Here is a 17,555-nt window from a genome sequence, read left to right as displayed (position 1 = left end):
TTGTTCCAGCTTTGAAGTGAGAATTGATTAATGAGGGCTCATTGCAACAATTTGTATTTGGCAGTTTTCTGAAACAGCTTCGTACCACAGCAGTATGTCTTTAGAAGCTGGAATGGAATTGTGAGAGAAAGATACTTGCTCAGCTTCTTAGGAACTTTACCCAAGCGTCAGCTTTTAGCACAGAGAAAGACCTACATAAATCTTTGATCTGATCTTGAGGTTCTTATGTTATGATCTTATTGGTCACTTCTGAAATTCAAAACACTTATTAAAGAAAGTATTCTTCCTGAACCATCTTGATTCACTACAGTTAATTCATCCAGTGGTACACCAAGCATTAAGACACAGCTCTTAAATACAGGAATGGGCCCTTCCTTAGAAGCTAGACCTAACCAATTCACAAATACCTGTGTGAAAGCAAATGCATCTGATCACAAATCTCACCAATTTCAGAATGAAATACAAAACTTACAGCTTCCAAATATTTTCCTACACTTCCATTCTCACACAAACATTCTCACACATACCCAGAAGCACAGGGACAGCTTTGTAAACCAGTAAATTAGATGAATTAAAACAAAGGTTGGTAAGAGCAAAAGCAAAAAGACAGCACAAAACAGGATGAAGGGAGAGAATAGGCAGGCCATCCAGCCACCACCAGCATCAGGATGCAGAAATTCATGCTGCATCAGTCCATCCAGAAGGGTTGGATGAACTCGTCTTAGTGATTCAGAGCAAAATTCTATGAGAAAGATGAGCTAACAACCCTCTGCTGTAAAACGACCAGTCCTGCCCCTTTCTTGTACTGTCTCTGTAAACCAGCTCATCTGGCACTTGTGTCTTGATGAGTTTAACTCAACCTTTTTCAGGCAACTTTTGTGCTGCTTTAACCTAGTCCCAGACCTGATATTTCAGTGTCTACCACTGTCTACCAACTGTCTACCACTTGTTGCCCTCTGTAATCTTGCAATGCCGGAACAAAACCAGCATTAGAGAGGCAACTCCCTCATCCCCCCAAAATAACAAAACCCCTCATTTTGATTGTTACATTACCTTCCTGAAAAGTAAAAACTACCCCTTCTGCATCAAAAATAAAAGAAACCATGATTATTTTGTTCTATAGCTGAAGAAAAACCAAAATGCTAGTGGATGACATGAGGATTTCCATGAGTGGATTTCTATGAGGAAACAGTCTTGGAGCTTTAATGGCACCAGTGGAAAGATCCATCTACCTGACCCCTTCCCCCACGCTCCCAAAAAGAGCTGTCTGTTGCTGAAAAATAATGGTTGTTTTCATCTGAGTATGTCATTTTGGAAAAATGACACTTTTTCTGGTTTTAAACACTACTTCAATTTTTTCAGGTTCATGTGAATACATGCATATCACCACTACAAATTTATTGTACCATCCTAATACATGAGAGTTTGTAAACTAAGGGGAATGGCAAGTATACCAGTCTAGCAAACAAGTTTTCTAAAATAAAATTTCCATGGTAATATTTTCTGGTGCTTTGTCTACTGTGCAACCTCAATTGACGCTACTTCTTTACAGCTAATTCCTCTAATGGTTGGAAGCTTGTCATCCTTCATTGATGAAGGAGATTATTTTAAGTCTGTTCAAAGACAATGAAAACCTAACACACTTTCACCATTACATGGATATTTATAAACTATGACTAGATGGTATTATTATACTTGATTAGAATTTGTACTGTGATTGTAAACATTAAGCCTTGAGAGTATTTTTCTCTGTGTATCAGGAATCTAGAAAACTGTATGTTAAGGGGTTTTTTAAAATTCATTAAAAAATAGTCAAACAACCATGCAAGACAGTCCTCAAATAGGAAGAAATATTAACACAAAATGATGCAGTCATAATCCTTTAAAATTCTGAAACACCCTTTACTTGTTTTCACTTGTTTATATTGTGTTTAGGGCAGCAGAGTAAGTGATAATGAAGTAAAGCTGTTTCAGAAAACATTAACAGGCCGGGGAAGAGGGTATGAAAGGAAGAGAGAACTATGAAAAAGTGAGTAGGCTGACTTGACTAGTATCTTAACCTCCTACAGAACAATCTCTTCAGCTTTCATAATAGATGAATTACAAGAAGTTTCTATATTTTAGCAGTCTCTTTATATGAGTATTTTAGGTACCTGCAATGCTTTTTCTCTTTTTATTGACAGAATTTGCTTTTTCTTTTGTCATTTTATTTCCAAAAGATTTCACCTAGTAGGTTGATCTTCTATAATAAAAACAAGAGGAAAATTTTCCAGATACTACATCTTTAACAACACCAATCTCATATTTGTATGTTTGTTACCTTAATTTATATTTTAACCCTTTTTGAAAACGCCATTAATTTTTCATAACATACGGACACAAAGAGCAAAAGCAAAGCAAAAAGGAGGATGAATCATATCACCACACATGTGAACTTCAGACCTACTCAGGTCAGATTTTCACTGTGTCCCCCACTGAACAGTTTCTTCTTCTACCCTGAAAGGCTCAGGATGAGACAAAATCACTTTGCTTCTCTTCAGCAAGTTTGCACTGTAATCAAGAAAGTTTGTCAGCAACTTAGTGAGTTACAGTGATGTGGAAGATAAAAATATAACTTTAATTTTATTTTCCATAAAAGCATATCCTAAAATCAAGATAATCAACAACAGTACATACTTGTTCTACTCTTTTTCATCAATAGAATGGGAACAGAATTTCTCATCATTCCCAAATGCACCTTCTAGCTATCCTATTTATTATTCTCCTTTCTGTGTGCTAATATCAATGCTTCGTAAACTCAGTCTACTATCTGTCAGTTTTGTAACGCTTGTAACTTCTGCACTAAGAACATTAGCATTGATCCACATCTAGAACTGAGATTTGTAGAAAGAGATGCAATTGTGCTGTTAATCCACCAATAGTATCCAGAATGTTTAATTTACAGTGTGAATGTAAACAAGTGGAAAATTCCACTCAGCCTATTATGGAAGCTTTGAAAATTAAGTACTACAAGCATTTGCTTGAATCTTAGTATGAAGGCTAGCAATTCTGACAATGAAGATTGGTTAAATGGACCATATAAACTGAAAAAAACCTAGCACTGATCCAAGTGGCTCTGGAAAGTAGTGACTAATACACAACAGACACTAGTTATATCCACTTCATCTCATAGCCACTGCTTCTCCAGGCATAGCACAGAATCAAGAGCCAACAGGTCTTTTTAAAGGTGCACTCAACAAGCAAGTACCCTGAATTACAAAATTAACAGGTAGCTTTCTTCCAGCATCCAGAAACTATCTGAACTTTTCAAGTCTCATTCACTTCATTGTTCTGACAGTTTATGGCTGTCTGCTATGATTAGAAGTATATCAGACAGATGAGTTGTCTCAAAACTAGTTTTCTGCTGCTATATAATCCTAGGTTGCAGTTCCATACAGATCCTTTCTGCTGCCCTTGTATCATGTGTACTAAACATTAAACAGAGCATGTCATCTAAAAGAGCGTATGAAACCCTTCACAGTTCTTGATTTTCTTGACCTGAAAGGTGTCAAACTGATTCCACATGGCCCTCTTTGACTATCAAGATCTAAACCTTGCTGCAACTAGATGACACTACGGAAAAGTGGTGATCTACGGAGTCTTCTGTTTTGTCCTACAAACAGATGCAGCTATGGAGTTCTAGACAGAAATGTGCTGTGCTAGAAACAAAATACAGCTGCAGTAAGATATGGCTGCAATAAAAGCAGATACACATTTTCAATTCATAAAACTAACTTCTCAATGTCTTATATAAAAAGTCTGGGCAAATTAAACTGAGAGCCACAGATAATACAGGTTCAATGAATCTCTAAAGCCCTATGCAAAATTACTTTCATTCAGGCTGTGCCTAAAATTCTACCTTTTTTTTTTTGTATCAGAAATTATAAATAGGACATTCAACCAGACCAGATACATACAGTTTCAGTACCACTTTTCTACCAATTTAGAAATAGATGTTTTATGAAATTGTAGGTTCACATGATTTAATATTTATATTTTCATAGCATTTGTAGCTCAACCAATTATGATAACATAAGAGATGGCAGTTATGGCCCCCTTCCTATCAAATTTATGTCAGAGATGAAACAGAACAAATGAGTGGGGTGGGCAGTACCACACACTACATAAAAACAGCATGCTTAAAGTTCTCTACAGTCGGAAACAGAGATCTCATATCACCACTAGCCTGGCTAGGATCAGATTGTAAATGTCTGTTTCCATTTTCAACAGCACACAACTTAGAAGAGCCTGAAAATGACTGGGATAATTCAGATCTAATTGACATGTGTAAAAGATGTCATGGGAACCACAAAGGAAGTTATATAATCTTCACATTAGAACGAAGCACCTCCTGGGTTTAGGATTTTCATTTGTATATTACATAAGTTTAAAAACAAAACAATAAACAAAGGTCTTGGATAAAGATAGTGTCTAATCTCACTCAATATTTAAGAAAAAGAAAATACGGTGTGACTATACAGATTCAAAAATTCTTCCTACTATTGCTTCGGGAGGATGTTCAGAGATATTCAGAGACCATATGTAGAAAAGGCCCCTTCGCTTAATCTTACATTGTGCGAGGCTGGTTGCAGAGTTCTCTGCCTGTATGAATTCTAGTTGTCAGCCACCTTTCACCATAGGTCCCTGACTACCAAGTTCTGCTTGCATTGTTCTACAAGGGCTACCTATAGAACATTTCTCCATGAATTCAGGGCGAGCAAGCATAATTCTTTAGCAGGTTTATTTTTTTCTGTGCTGACAGCAAGGTGGGAATGTCTCCCACACTATGCACTCCTTTCCTTTTCAACTAGCGTAAAGTCTTCATGGGATTTGAAATGCAAGTGGCTCATTTCTCACATACGTGGTGAGAAACGCCTACCCGTGGGTCCCAGAACTTTCTTAAAGCAGTTCATTGTTGGGACTGCTGCATAGCCATGCACAGTACAGAATGCAAGTCTTAGCCTATAGAAGCACTTTGCTCCAATGTACTGCTCACTTTATCTTTATTTTTCTTTAAATCAAAAGCTACCATGAGAGTTTGAAACTAAGGCACCTCTCTAAAGACAACATATTTGAAGAATGTTAGTTACAAGGGAATAAGCTGCCTTTGTTACATTGTCAGCCTGCAGATTCTCATAGCAAAAGATTAACAGGAGTTCTATTTCCAGGAGGACTGAATAGCAGTATTATAAGCCATACAAGCTTCTTTTATGGAGCAAAATAATTTGGACCATTGGAGACTTTATCTTCATTACACAAAACAGTGCTTGACAGGTAGTCCACAGCAATATTATTCTAGTTAGATCAAGACAAGTTTTGGACAGTTTTGAGATTTGTAAGACTCCAGAAAATCTCTCTCTTTAGGATGATTGTGCAGCTTGTAAACACAGAACTACAGTTCTGAGTAGGTCTTAGAGCAGACCTTCTCCTTTTGTAAAAGCTGATAGGTTAAATTCACTGCAAAGGCAGATACAAGATTTCTCAATACTTGAGCATATGCTTCCACCTTCTACTGACATTTTATATTGACTTTCATCTAGAACCACCTGAAATTCTCAAATGTATAGTACAATTATCCACAAATACTGTGAGATATAATTATCAAGATCACAAATGCTCCATTCTTTGGAATACACAGACTGTATGAGTTAGGCACAATACCACATCATGCACCAATACTGTGCATATTTACTATTATTGGAAAGAAAGTAAATTATTCTTAATCTTATTAAGGTTGTAAAACAACAAGGCTCAGTAAAATTCAGAAGTAATAGATAAAAGGTCTTCAGCTCCCTCTGAAAATTCAGTGTACGCTGGTATTAATTAAAGTACTAAATAAAGTAGGTGTTTGTTTAAATATTGCAATAGTTTCAAAACAATCCCTGTAGAAATGGTCAAAATAAGTTTCAGTTCTTCCCATTTTCCTCAACTCCTGTAAATTTTTGACAGGAATATGAATGCTTTTCAAGGGCAATCTTGATCTTACATTTGAAAGTACATTTGCACTTCTTTCTATCTAGATTGGACCAGAGATAAGGCAAACATGTTAAATCAAGACAAGAGTGCCCCTCTGTGGCAGTATGCTGATAAAAAATACAACTACATGATACTTGAAAATAATAATCTGAATATTTATTTTCATTACTCAGACACAAATGTTCCATTAAATTACCTTCTTTCAGAACTCTGTAATTACTAAGGATCAGAGGTTTTCAGCACATACACTTTAATGATGAATGAAAGTATGTATATCATCAGGTATAAGTATTTACTATATAACAACAGCAACTAAATATATTTGCCTCTTATAACTGAGCATTTTGTGGTTGGGTGTGTGTATGTCTACGCTTCCCTGCTAGTCTTAAAGAAGAGAGATTTATTTTTGCATAAAGACTTTTCACAACAATTCTGCAGTATTCAAATTGTCTATTTAGTTCTGTGGCACGAGCAGTAAGAAAGCATGCAGTAGTTCTTTGAGAACTTTAAAAACTACAGTATCTGAATTGCCTGTAAGGTTCGCTGTGTGTACCCGGTTGTATTAATTCACTCAAAGAGTAAAACTTCGTCATACTTTGTACTGTTCACACTACTTTCAAAGCCTGTCCTGAAAGCTGCCTAGGCTCCTTCTTCCACACTGTGAAGATTATAGAAACTTATATCAAGAATATTCATTACTACAGGCTTAGACAAATAGCACCTCACTGCAGTTGACCACTGGGAATAACTGATGGATATTAAACAATTGCATGGTAAAACTGGAGTAGAACAGATGGCTGTTGTACTTCATATGTTCATTAGCACTTGTTATCTAATCTGTTATCTCGATATTCTTGCTGATTTAAATAAAAACAGGCCTTGAAGCAAAACTATAGCTTAATTTTTTTAGGGCTAAATCATCTCCTCCATTTCAGTAAAAAAATTCTACTCACATTCATCATGGGAAATTCTCTTCAAGTAAAGTAGTTGTACTTACTAATCGTAACTTTGTCTTTATCCCCAAGCATGACATTGTTCGGAGTAAGATCTCGATGAACAATCCTTTTCTCTTTATGCAAATAACGAAGAGCTAGACAAAGCTTAAAAACAAACAGTCTTACAAAGATTCTTAACTACAAGTACATAAAATTAAATTCATATCTGATATCAGTGCCTTATATAAAAAGCATTACTTTGTCATTTATTAGCCTAAAAAACATAAATGGTGTTACTAATTACATGCAGGAAAGGTCCAGTAAAAAAAAAAAAAAAAAAAAGGCCCTTACTTGGATAAATATATGCCATATTCTTTCTTCTGTAAACTGCTGTTGCTTTTCCTTCAAAGAGTGAAAGTGTTCTCCTAGTGGCACTCCCTCTATGAGCTCCATGACTATATACAATCTGTCATCTATATAAAAGACAGTGAATTAATAGAACATTATATATTTACAGAAGGCATTTGAAAATAGAGTATTTGAGGTTAAAATATATTTCAAAAGATGTTACTTTTTACTTTTTTTTAAATGTATTTGTACAGACAAATACATTTTAATTATAACTCATTGTTATTCCATTTTTTCCTCAATTTATATCACAGCAACTACAAGAATTCACAACCTGATAATCATTTAGCGGGCAGATGCATGTAACTAACTCTATAAGAAAATTAAGACAATATGGCTGAGCAATCTGTATCATTCATTCTACTACTCACTATAGCTTTTCTCCCTACTTAGCATTCCAGCTGTAAATTTTGTATCTTTAACTCTATAGTATGAGAATGATGCCTTACTATATATATTGCATCCAGTTTAATTGATAGGTAAATAAATACAAATATATCTCACCATTTTTTCAGTTTTAAAGAAATATAAGCCTGTCTGAACTGTAGCAGTTCTTGAAGAAAATATTACCATTTGCTCCTCAAATTTGATGTACTCCTTCCAAGATGTAAATGGTTTTATTATATATTTCTATTTCTTCATTATGTACAAGGTGGTAAATCTCTGCCTTTATACTTACTTTCCAAGAAGGTTCTGTAATAACGTACAACATTTGGATGATAAAGCTACAATGAGGAAAGAAATGTAGATGTTTGAACAGTTAAATTGGTGGCACAGTGTTTATAATGTTTAGCTACACATTGGAAGGAAAGGTTCCACAAGGATTCCACAAACTTCCTTATGAACTGCAGTGCAGTAAACCTTCACTGCTACCCCAAACATAGAGGAGTGTTGCACATTGCTCGAGCAGCCAGGAAGAAAACACAGCATGACTCTTATACATTCACCCCTTAATAACTGAGAGTAAATGAAGTTTGAAGATGGGCAATTATGCCTGCATCAAAGTATTGGCTTGCTTAGTTTAAGAACACTAATGTTCAGGCTGAGTTTTTAATTTTCAGTTACAGAAAAGACTATCTTCTCACTGTATTTTAAATGCAAGAATTCATTAAATAGAAAACTGATGAGTCTTTGTTCCATCACAACTTTAACATAGAATGCCTGAAAAAAGTTCAAATACTGCCAACAGTAAGAATCTTTAGTAACAAGTATTTGCACTGCTGCTAACACTATGGTAAGAAGGTTTTCGATACTGGCAGCATTCAGGTAAAAGGGGCCCATATTGTGCTGACGGGGCAAAAAAAGTAACAGCAGCTGGAAGTCCTGCTATATAAAATCATAGAATCATTTAGGTTGGAAAAGACCTTTGAGATCAAGTCCAACTTTTAACCTAGCACTGCCGAGTCCCACTAAACCATGTCCCTAAGTGCCACATCTACACATCATCTAAGTACCTCCAGGGATGGTGACTCAACCACTTCCCCGGGCAGCCTGTTCCAGTGCTTGAGAACCCTTTCAGTGAAGAAATATTTCCTAATATCCAATCTAAACCTCTCCTGGTGCAACTTGAGGCAATTCCATCTTGTCCCATCGATTGTTGCTTGGGAGAAGAGACCAATACTCACCTTGCTACAGCCTCTTTTCAGGTAGTTGTAAAGACTGATAAGGTCTGCCCTGAGCCTCCTTTCCTCCAGACTAAACAACCACCCCAGTTCCCTCAGCTGCTCCTCTTAGGACAATGTGCTTTAGACCCTTCACCAGCTTCGTTGCTCTTCTTTGGACACACTCCAGCACCTCAATGTCTTTCTTGTAGTGAGGGGCCTAAAACTGAACACAGTGTTTGAGGTGCAGCCTCACCAGTGCTGAGTACAGGGGGATGATCACTGCTCTGTCCCTGCTGGCCACACTATTTCTGACACAAGCCAGGACATTATTAGCTACCTTGGCCACATGGGCACACAGCCAGCTCACAGTCAGGTGGCTGTCAACCAATACCCCCAGGTCCTTTTCTGCCAGGCAGCTTTCTATATGAGAACCCACAGCTAATAATGCTAACAATAGAATGTCCATACATGAAACTAGAGTCCATGAGACATACCTGCTCTTTGATGATGGTTAATTCAGAGACAATGGTCTTTACACTGCTGTCTCTGTCTTTTTTGTCCTTTCCAAATGCTGGATTGTGTAAATTGACTTCTTTCATTGCCAGGAGATTTTGTCCATTCTGTTTTCTAACCTATGAAAAAGATAATGTCCTTCTAAAATGAATATAAGATGGTGTGCTGATATTAGCTGGGATAGAGTTCATTTTCTTCATAGTAACTAGTATGGCGTTACATTTTGGATTTGTGCTGAAAAAATAATGCAATTATTTATCTATTAGTGTTAATAATGCAAGGGTATTTTCGATATTGCTGAGCAGTGCCTACACAGAGTCAAGGGCTTTTCTGCCTCTCACCCCACCCCACCAGTGAGTAGGCTGGGGTGCACAAGAAGCTGGGAGGGGACACAGCTGGGACAGACCCCAAGTGACCAAAGGGATATTTCATACCATATGATGACATGCTCAGTAATAAAAAGCCTGGGGAAGAAGGAGGAAGGGGGAAATGTTCAGAGTGATGGTGTTTGTCTTCCCAATTTAGTCGTTACACGTGATGGAGCCCCGCTATCCTGGAGATGGCTGAACACCTGCCTGCTTACTGGTGTGAAGTGGTGAATGAATTCCTTGTTTTGCTGTGCTTGCACACGCAGCTTTTTCTTTACCTATTCATTTGTCTATCTCAACCCACAAGTTTTCTCACTTTTACCATTACGAATTTCTCCCCCATCACACTGGGGGGAAGTGAGCAAGTGGCTGTCTGGTGCTTAAATGCTGGCTGGGGTTAAACCACGACAGATGGGGATAGAAAGGATGTTATTATGGCTGCCAGATTTGTTATCAGAGTCCAAACCTGTCTCACAAAAGTTACAGTCATAGCTTTTTCTGTGAATGATGTGACTAGCCAAAAGAACTGTAGTCTCATGATACAGGTTAGTAGCACACTTGAACTTGCCACAGCATTTGAAGTAACATTATCTATGCCCAAGGTTGCTTTTCAGATAAAACATACTTGAATTTCTGTGGTTTTATACAGATTTGTTAGCCTTTGCAATAGGCAGAAACGCTGTTTGTGGAAAGGAATGAAAAGAAAGTAAAAGTAGGAAATCTAAGAGATACACTAGTCAATCTTACAAATACAAGAGGGGACAAAGAAAACCACAGTAAATACTAACAACAAGTCCAGATCCATAAAGACCTTTTCACACCTGCATTTCCCTAGTGAAATTCAAAGGACAGTAATGCCTTAAAAGAGGTAGGTATATATATATATATATATATATATATGAAGCCTCCCCTCAACCCTTTAAATTAATACCAAAAGGAAAGTTTACCTTATATACGTTTCCAAAAGCTCCACTGCCAAGGTGCTCTAAAATTGCATAATTGCCTATATGTTTTGTAGGTGCCTTATTCTGATTCATGCTCTCAATACTTTCAGCAATTTGCTTCAATTCATCCTCCTGGTTATAAATTAAATTACAAATAAATAAATATAAAATATTTCATGCCTTTCTTGTGCAAAGAATATGCAAATAATACAGCTTCTTAAAGCTATTAAAAGTAAGCATTTTACTTACCTTTAGTGAATTTAGCTTTGATACCAACTCTTCATAAGCACTGATATCACGCACATAATGTCCAATATCAATGAAGATTTCAAACAAGTCAGTAGGGAAAAGTCTACAAAGGTTTAAATTTTGATATATTTTAGTAACAGTATACACAGTAGCTATTAATCTACAGCAGAGAGTTTTCAATGTTTATTATTACAAGTTACTTTAGAAACTTCTAAATAATACACTTATTTTTTACTAATCTATTCAGATATTAACTTTCTAACATTACATACATAGGAGTTAAAGGACCTTTCAAAAGTCAGACTTCAGCCTCCACTGATTATTAACGCAAATGCCAGTTCTCCAATCAAGTATAAGCTTCTTTAAAGTCAATGCATCTCCTGAGTTTCCAGTAATTTTCCTATTTTTTTCTTACAGTACTTTATCTTATGCTTGTCATCACTTTATCTGAGTTCTTTCCTCTAATGCATTAAGTGATAGGACTAATGTTTGTCTGCATTTAAAGAATTATGACACACATCTTAGAATTTTTGTCCAAGAAGTCTAGTCTAAAAAATGAAAAGGACTGAGAAAAGCAAAGGCTAGCAGGTAGTAGGCAATATTTGATTGGTGACATGCTTAACTGAAGGTTTGTTTCTTTTCAAAGTTCTGGCAGAAGTAGAAATACAGAAAATTAAGGCATTTGGAAAAATAAAAGAGACAGCAAATTAGTTCAGGTTTATCACTTTCAAAACTTGGCACCAACCATGAACATTCATTACAAACTGGGGCCCTTTCAGTAAAAATGAAACAGAAGTTATATTTAGAATTTTAGTAATTTATGATACAGAATAAAACCATATAGAAACCCTACTGACAGGCAGACCTCCTAGGCAATATGGTTACTATCCTAATCCCACAGATCAAACTGTTAGGTTTTACATGGCCTTTGTGGCCAACCTGGCAAAACTGTCATCTTACTAGCAAAAATGGGTAACTGATGAGAGATATTTTCACCTTATTGATCCAAACCTTTCAGCAACACTCCTAAGTAAACCAAATTGATGCAAAGTCATTCCCATGTGAAGGAGTGGAGAGCTCAGAGAAAAAAATTACTGCTCCCAGTTACTTGCTACTATATCCAGGGCTGTAACTTGCATCTGCTAATGTTCAGGATAAAAATATGGTTTATCTCCAACAGCATTAAATCTGTCCTCAACATATTTAAAACATTGATTCATGGGGGAGGAAGGAGCCCCTACAGAGCCAGGTTCTCTGGCATGCATACAACGGAAGTCCCCACACTGAACGTCTAAATCTTATAAACTGGCACTAATGCAATGCAGGAATGGGTATCTATAGCTGTGGACAGGACAGAAGTTGCCTGTTACTATTTCTTCATGTTGAAAATACATGACATTTAAAAAAACATGTCTTTCTGATTGCAGTGATGACTTTTGAAAGCTATCCTAAAGGAGTTTCACAAAACATTTTGTTAACATACCTTTTAAAGATATGGCGATTTCTTTCCATACTGAAGAGAAACCTCAGGGCTCTGAAAGCATAACACTACAGTAGGAAAAATACTTAAATTAATGACAAATTTACAAATGGAAAAGTCACTGATAAACGTCAAGGATTCCCCTTGATTTTACACACTGGTAAACTTTGTACTTAAATCACTAGACAGATTACATTATTAAGCTGATAATGAAAAGAATAAAAATATATTAAGTTCCTCCTGTATTTTAAAAGTACACAGGGCCATTTAGGGGGGAAAAAAAAAAGTATTAAAAAGTGGGTGACTATAGCTATAGCATATCTTGAGGAACATCTAAATCTTAATCATCCCCTTTGCAGATAGCTCAAGACTTGAGATCTGCTCTCTTCTCCAGTGTTGAAAAAGGTAAATGCAAACAGTGGTTCCGTAATGATGCAGTAGAAACAACATTTTGCATTTTTTCTGAAAAGTGCAGTGTGGAACACAAAGTTCTAACGGGACAAAAAAGAAAAGTGAGAAAGAGAGAATGTTCAACTTTTTTCTTTTTTTTTAATACCAAGTTCATCATATTTACAGAGATCTTTACGTACCTAGGTTTCTATCTTTATGTACCTTAGTTTTGATATGATCTCTGCTGAAGAAAGTTTATTTTTAAAACAGTCACTGTCAGGTAGTTTATGCATATGCTTTTAAGCAACTCATCTTTAATTTCATTTATCATGACTTGATAATACAGCACATATATGGCTGATCAGACAAAGATGACTGTATGAAGTAAGCCAGGGAGAAATAAGTTATTGATATGTGAAACAATGCAAAGAGAAATTGCCTTTAACATAATCTAGAATCACTTTATTGCATCAGTGACTGAAACACTACTACAGTCCAGTGTGATAACCACTATTTTGACAGTGGTAACTGTATCTTAGTGATAGCTGCAGAATTAAATATCATGTTAAAAACAAATTTTTCAATATATAAAAATGCATTAAATGAAGAAAATAAAGGCCAAATGCTACTTTTGAAGGAAGCATGATACTTGAAATTTTACAGGAAAGGAACATATGCTAATACTGCTAAGAAGCTGTCTCTTTTACAGACAATGTTTCTTTTTAGTCCAAAGTAAACTCCCCATCACAGGAGAAAGATCGTCTGTTATGGTGTCCAATATTCCACTGAGAATCACAGTCACAATTCAGCTGTACAAAATAACTCAGACCAGCTGGGCCATAGTTGCTACCTTTAGAGTTTTTCATTTTAGAGACTATACATACATCTTACTGTAGAAAGCCCATCAGTGAAGGGACAAAATAGCAGATTAATAATGAGTTAAATAGATATTTTAAATGGCAGTAATATTTGTCTCTCACACTAGTATTTTGAGATTAATATTTAACATCTGTGATATGCTTCAGTTAAGGCATGATGATTTTTATATATGGTATGTACACAGAATAAATGACTCGTATCACTGCCACCTTGAAGTAATGGAGTAAGATCACTAAGGTAGTACAGTAGAAGGAAGGTGAAAATTGAATCATTGAAAACACAGACAATAGAGCAGTAAAGAAGCCAGACCAGCATTGCAAGAATTCTAAGAACAATGCCTATGAAAATTAAAAAGTGTATTCCAATAGCTGCAACTGTACTGCATAGCAGTAACAATGATAAAGGCAATCCAGATAGCAGCATGAGAATTTGAACAAGGTTTCATTAAAAAAATATACTTCCTACTGTTTGAACAAAACAGATTTAGTTTTCATATGTGATCATTAAGTCCATTATTAATTCACATGGCTTCATGTTTAAGCCAACTACAGTTGCTTAGTATCTCTTGTGAGTTCTTTCTGCTGGAATCTAAAAATCTCGGTGGGCATAAACTAAGCGCATACAGTTGTATGAGGCAACTGTACTGATCATATGCTCCAGTTTATTAGGCTGCATGTTAGTTTCATATACCCTCTAGGAAGACATTTATTTATTTCACCCTTAAGCTGATTTAAGTGAAATGCACTATAAAACCTGTTGGAGAAGAAAGGTATCTACTGCACTGAATCTGCACTCCAACCCTTATCTAGAAGAACTGCAATGAGAAAGATGACACTAAAATGACTTTTTTTATTTTGTGGAAATGCCTTCCCTTGCTATCCAGGCATGTCTACCTGATCAGAGAGTAGTTATGTAGCCATGTTAGTGTAGGGTTATTGCCAGAACAAAGACCAGGTGAAAGGCAGGATCCTGACCACATTACCTCTGCTAAGGACCTCCTCACACTTGTCCACAGAAGGGCAACTGGAGCAGCAGCAGTCATGTTCATCCCTGAACCCCAAATCACTACTTTCCTATAGCTCAGAGAGACACCAATACCATTTCACAAAGGCTGAAGAAGAGCTACTAGATAATTAATTACTACTTTCAGCCTAAGTTGACTCAAACCAGTACATTTATGGGGGTACTGACATGCAAAACCAAGAGTCATTATGCTTATTAGCTCTATATTTATCCTACATTTAAATCTGCTCTACTTTGTGTGACATTTTCCTGTACTTTATTTAACAACCACAGTAATATGGTCCAGAAAGAAACAGATAATAGTACAGTGTCAAATCTACAGAGGGTTTCAATGAAGACCAAGGCATTAAAAAGATCTGATGCTGAGCAGCCTGAAAAAAAGTGGAGGAAAGATTATCAAAAGAAAAATATTTGCTTTCCTTTATACTATATGAGGTGCCAGAAACAAAGTAGATCAGAAGAGAATGCCAGAAATTGAGTCACTATTTAACTTTTAGTTCCCAGGCCATTTGTTGTTTTGGGGGGGGGTCTTTTTCCCTTTTAAGTAGGATTTTTTTTACTGTACTTTAAAAATCATAAAAATTTTCATGGACTGTTTGGAGCTTTCTGTGTGCAATGATAATAAAGGGAGTTACCTGTAATAAATTAGCTTTTCCAGTATTCCTTTCTTTGTGTGGTAAAGTAAGTTTTGCTATTGTATATATTCCATTTGCCTGGAAACAGAGAAAGGTCAATATTAATAGCACTCCTTTGCATAGAAACCACAAATAAAACCAAAGTTACTTCAGATAAATCAGAAGCTAATACCGATTGACAAGTTCTGAACATCCTGCTGCATGCCTAAATTATAAGATCAAATTACTTAAATCTACATAAGAATTAAATCATTGTTACACTTAAACTGATACTGCAAAGAGAGCTTGCAAACAGGTAATGAAGCAATGCTGCTGTCTCTAGAGGTGAGGAGTCTGTGCCTTCAGAAGGATTCTGTGAAAACCATACTGTATCTCAGCTTCCATTTTCATGTAACCACGAAATTAAGTGTATCCATCATGTTGGTTTGATAGATAGGCACTGGTAGATTTAGTTACAGTACTGCTTCTAGTTACACAACGATCTCCCTGTTGGAGACTACTCTCTAGCAGAGTTGAAGGGAATAAGCTCTGCAGAGGCTCTGCTGCAGTTCCTGATGTGTTTTCTTAAACTGTTCACGAAGGTAGAGTTGAGCTAAGGTTTTAGGTTGTGCAGTTAGAGCCATTGAGTCATAAATGCATTCTGGCCTGCTACCAGAATTGCTGCAGACTGCTAATGAGGCTGTAACTTGAGACAAGGACACAGGATGGACAGGTAGAGGACAGGTACAGCAGAAGCAACCGGTTCACAACTACCTGAACTGAGAGTTCTTTGTCACTGAATGAGATAAATCTTTATATTCTTCAATCTTCACTTAGATTGACCTTCTCAGCACATAACGGAAAGAGCTGCCAATCTTCTTCTGCTATCTGTTTTTAACCTAACTGAATTCCTACATCTGGTTCACCATGCAACTTTTGAAGTTGCATTAGCATAGAGAGAGAAGTAGGATTTAAAACAAAAGATGCTGTAGTAGGATGGAACTCCAGTTGAAATGAACATGCTTGAAGCTATGTCCTGATCTAAAAAGGGAACATTGGCTGGTGTTTTGAGAAAGGGAGGGGTCATGGTCTTTTAACAGGATGAGTGGGGGAAGAAATTAAGCTCGAAACACCTTTTCCCAGCCTGCATATCATTCCATCAATTTTTAAGCAATTTACTGACACCATAGTTATGCACTGCTAGAGAAATGCAGAAAAAGTCTATGTTAAAATCAGCTGTTTACTTCCCAAGTCCTCCAGGAGTTACACTGCTTTCAAAATAGATACAAATTTAAGAAGTGATATTTTATTTTGATGAAACCAGACAGCCTAAAGTATATGCAGTTTTATTGCTCAGATCAAAAGTTGTCTAAATTAGTATGGTTTGTTGACAAACCAATAGTTTTGAAATACACATGAACTTCTTTACCGGTCATATTTAAGGCTCTTTTTTCTCTTGATTCCTCTAGGAATACATCTAGTTGGGTTTTAAGCTAACTTGAAGGCTTTGATCTCTGACTTAACATTTAGAGTATAAGAGCTGGATACAGCTTTTAGCTGGTATTAATGTCCTAAATATTTGTGTCTTCGACTATGTCTGGAATACATACCAGGGATTTTAAGAATGGTTTTCAGAATCATAGATACTGGCTGATTTAAATATTACATTTTAAAATGCAGTTTCGAAACACAACCCTGGGGATGGAATGCCCGGATGTTATCTCAGAAATACCAAACTCTGAAAAAAAGATAATTTTTTGTGAAACAACATGCCAATGTTAAGTTACACAGTTTGTTTTAATAAACTTCATGAAATTCAGAATTTGTATTTCTCAGTTAATTCCAGGATTACTCTCATTTACTATCCTATTTTGAATATGTCAAAAGCATGGCAAGAGATGGCAACCAAAGCGAACCTTATCTGAATAAAGGGATTTATTCTCCCAGACAACTAAATATATATGTTGCTATCTTTGTGTCTATATCACTGTGTGTAAATGCATGAAGAAACAGAGGTTATAGAAAGGCATATTTTCCAATCCCTTTCAAGTGTGTTTTGTTTGTAATTAAATGATGGTGACAGATAAGAACATTTAAGTCTAAAAAATTATAAACTGTAATGCCTTACTTAAC

The 17,555-nt window shown here is 36.2% G+C and overlaps 1 protein-coding gene across 4 annotated transcripts in view; it reads right to left on the bottom strand.

Moving 5' to 3' along the window:
• Positions 1-17,555, bottom strand: part of NEK10 (NIMA related kinase 10) — a 107,939-nt gene that overhangs the window by 72,378 nt on the left and 18,006 nt on the right. For all 4 annotated transcript variants that reach the window (XM_026843578.1, XM_026843579.1, XM_026843580.1 and 1 more), the window contains 8 exons: positions 15,444-15,521; positions 12,520-12,584; positions 11,037-11,139; positions 10,791-10,919; positions 9,457-9,594; positions 8,038-8,083; positions 7,302-7,423; positions 7,013-7,115 (listed from right to left, as the gene is read on the bottom strand). In XM_026843578.1, the coding sequence (XP_026699379.1) occupies positions 7,013-7,115; positions 7,302-7,423; positions 8,038-8,083; positions 9,457-9,594; positions 10,791-10,919; positions 11,037-11,139; positions 12,520-12,584; positions 15,444-15,521 (784 nt within the window). The remainder of the gene's footprint in view (positions 1-7,012; positions 7,116-7,301; positions 7,424-8,037; positions 8,084-9,456; positions 9,595-10,790; positions 10,920-11,036; positions 11,140-12,519; positions 12,585-15,443; positions 15,522-17,555) is intronic.

Source organism: Athene cunicularia (assembly GCF_003259725.1).
Source record: "Athene cunicularia isolate RWA chromosome 2 unlocalized genomic scaffold, athCun1 chr2_part1, whole genome shotgun sequence".
In the NCBI taxonomy this organism is placed as follows: domain Eukaryota; kingdom Metazoa; phylum Chordata; class Aves; order Strigiformes; family Strigidae; genus Athene; species Athene cunicularia.
The sequence above is the reverse complement of the archived record's forward strand: the minus strand, read 5'-3'. Positions and strand labels throughout refer to the sequence as shown.